This window comes from Microtus ochrogaster, chromosome 5, assembly GCF_000317375.1.
Source record: "Microtus ochrogaster isolate Prairie Vole_2 chromosome 5, MicOch1.0, whole genome shotgun sequence".
Classification (NCBI taxonomy): Eukaryota; Metazoa; Chordata; class Mammalia; order Rodentia; family Cricetidae; genus Microtus; species Microtus ochrogaster.
The window spans coordinates 61,050,816-61,053,235 of record NC_022012.1 but is presented as its reverse complement, the minus strand read 5'-3'; the positions used below and the strand labels follow the sequence as shown (position 1 = coordinate 61,053,235).

Below are 2,420 nucleotides of genomic sequence, written 5' to 3'. Positions count from 1 at the left end.
CAGGCTGGTCTCGAACTCACAGAGATCCGCCTGCCTCTGCCTCCCGAGTGCTGGGATTAAAGGCGTGCGCCACCAACGCCCGGCTAGGGGCAAGAAGTTTTTCTGTGGTTCTGATAGAAAGTATTCAGATCTGTCTTGTTCTAGTAGTTTACTGGTTTTGTTGTTTTCTGCTCACTTAGCAGATGGAAGTACAGTTTATGCAGAGAGTGTAATTCTGACAACGGGGACATTTCTGAGAGGCATGGTCGTAATTGGCTTGGAGATGCATCCTGCAGGACGTTTGGGGGATCAACCCTCAATAGGGTTGGCTCAGACTCTGGAGAAGTTGGGATTTGTGGTAGGAAGACTGAAGACTGGGACTCCACCCCGACTTGCCAAAGATTCCATTAATTTCAACATTCTAAACAAGCACACACCAGATAATCCATCCATCCCATTCAGTTTTCTCAATGAAACAGTGTGGATCAAGGTAAGATGGTTTATGATGACCCAGTTTGATAGCTGATGCTGGCTATTGATAGCAGAAGTATCCTAACCATCTATCTTTCTCTTCATTGGCTTTTATTTATTTATTTACTCATTTATTTTGGGTTTCTGAGAAAGTGTGGTTTTGGAACTTGTCTTGGAACTCACTCAGTAGACCATCTGGCCTCAAACTCACAGAGATCCACCTGCCTCTGCCTCCTGAATGCTGGGATTAAAGTCGTGCTTCTTTTGCTTTTATTTTTTTAATTTCATTTTTGTTTTTATTTATGTGTATGTATCAGTTTGAGCTATGTATTGCCTGTGGGGGAGAGAACAAAGTATTGGAACCCCTTGGAACTAGAATTACAAGAGATTGTGAACTGACCATTCTGGGTGCTAGGAACTGAACTCTGAGCCTCTAGAAGAGCAGCAAGCATTCTTAACTACTGAGTCATCTCTCCTGCGCCTCCTATTTTTTGCTCTCTTTTATGTGTATGAATGTTTTGCCTTTATTTATGCCTGTGCCCATGTGAATGTCTGGTACCCAAGGAGATTAGCAGAAGATGTTGGATTCCACAGAACTATAATTACAGAGAGTTTTGAGCTACTGCATGGGTGCTGAACCAGTCCCATCTTCCCTCCCTCCCTCCTTCCTCTTTCTTTCCTTCCTTCCTTCCTCCCTTCCTCCCTCCCTCTCTCCCTTCCTCCCTCCCTCTCTCCCTTCCTCCCTTCCTCCCTCCCTCCCTTCTGTCTCTCTCTCTCTCTCTCTCTCTCTCTCTCTCTCTCTCTCTCTCTCTCTCCTGGGTTTCTTTGTGGAGCCTTGACTGTCCTAGACTAGGCTAACCTCACTAGGCTCACCCGAAACTCACAGAGATCCGCCTGCCTCTCAAGTGCTACCACTGCCCAGTACAGCTGGCATTCTTAACTACTGACCCATCCCTCCAGTCCCCCACATCTTTCTTTCTCTTTCTTTTTTGTTCTGATTTGTTTTGGTTTTGAGACAGGGTTGGTTTCTCACAATATATGTAATCTAGAACTCACTGTAGCTTGTGCTGGCCTTAGAATTTGTGGCAGTCCTACTTACCACGTGCTTCTTTTTCCTGTGGCAGAATGAATAAAAATGTGAAAAAAATGAAAGCGTTCGCTGATTAGCAGTTGGGTTTTTTCTCTCCATTCTTGTGTCTTTACTTCTACATAACTTACTTTGTGCACTGCCTTGGTTACTTTTCTATTGCTGTGATAAGATATCATGACCAAGGCACCTACAGAAGAGTTCATTGGGGGTTTACAGATTCAGAAGGTGAGTCTGTGACCATCACAGCAGGGAGCATGGCAGCAGATATGGCGCTGGACAGGTTGGAGCTTAAGTTGTGATCCAACAAGCCTGAGGCAGAGAGAGAGAGAAAGCTAGTTTATGCACACATATACACATGTAAGCACATGTACAAAAACGTAATAAAATACAACAAGACTGTCAAGCTGCCCTTAATTCCAGCACACTTGGGAGGCACAGGCAGGCAGATCTCTTTGAATTCCAGGACACCCAGAGTTGTTAACACAGAGAAACCTGTCTTTTGGGGTGGGGGAGAGGGACAAGGCTGTTATAACAAACTTCTTTTTTTATTTAAAAAAAATTAGACTTATTTTTATTTTAAGTGTATCAGCTTTGCCTAAATGTATGTTTGAAAGCCACTCATGGTCGTTATTTTGCCATATTACCGCCCCATAAAGTTGTGCGTATTTATTGTTATAGTACAGTAAAACACATTTTGTTTTATGGAGCATTCAACAGTAAATGGTAGAGATTGTGAGCCTTTCTCTCTAAAGAATTCAATCTGAACCTCAACTAGACAGACATCCTTTTTTTTTTTTTTTTTTTTTTTTCGGTTTTTCGAGACAGGGTTTCTCTGTGGTTTTGGAGCCTGTCCTGGAACTAGCTCTTGTAGACCAGACTG

General features: G+C 43.2%; 1 protein-coding gene across 1 annotated transcript in view; it reads left to right on the top strand.

Annotated features, from left to right (window-relative positions):
* The window catches only part of Mto1 (mitochondrial tRNA translation optimization 1), a 21,698-nt gene that overhangs the window by 4,457 nt on the left and 14,821 nt on the right, over positions 1–2,420 (top strand). The window contains exon 4 of the mRNA XM_005347584.2: positions 180–469. Coding sequence (XP_005347641.2) covers positions 180–469 — 290 coding nt within the window. The remainder of the gene's footprint in view (positions 1–179; positions 470–2,420) is intronic.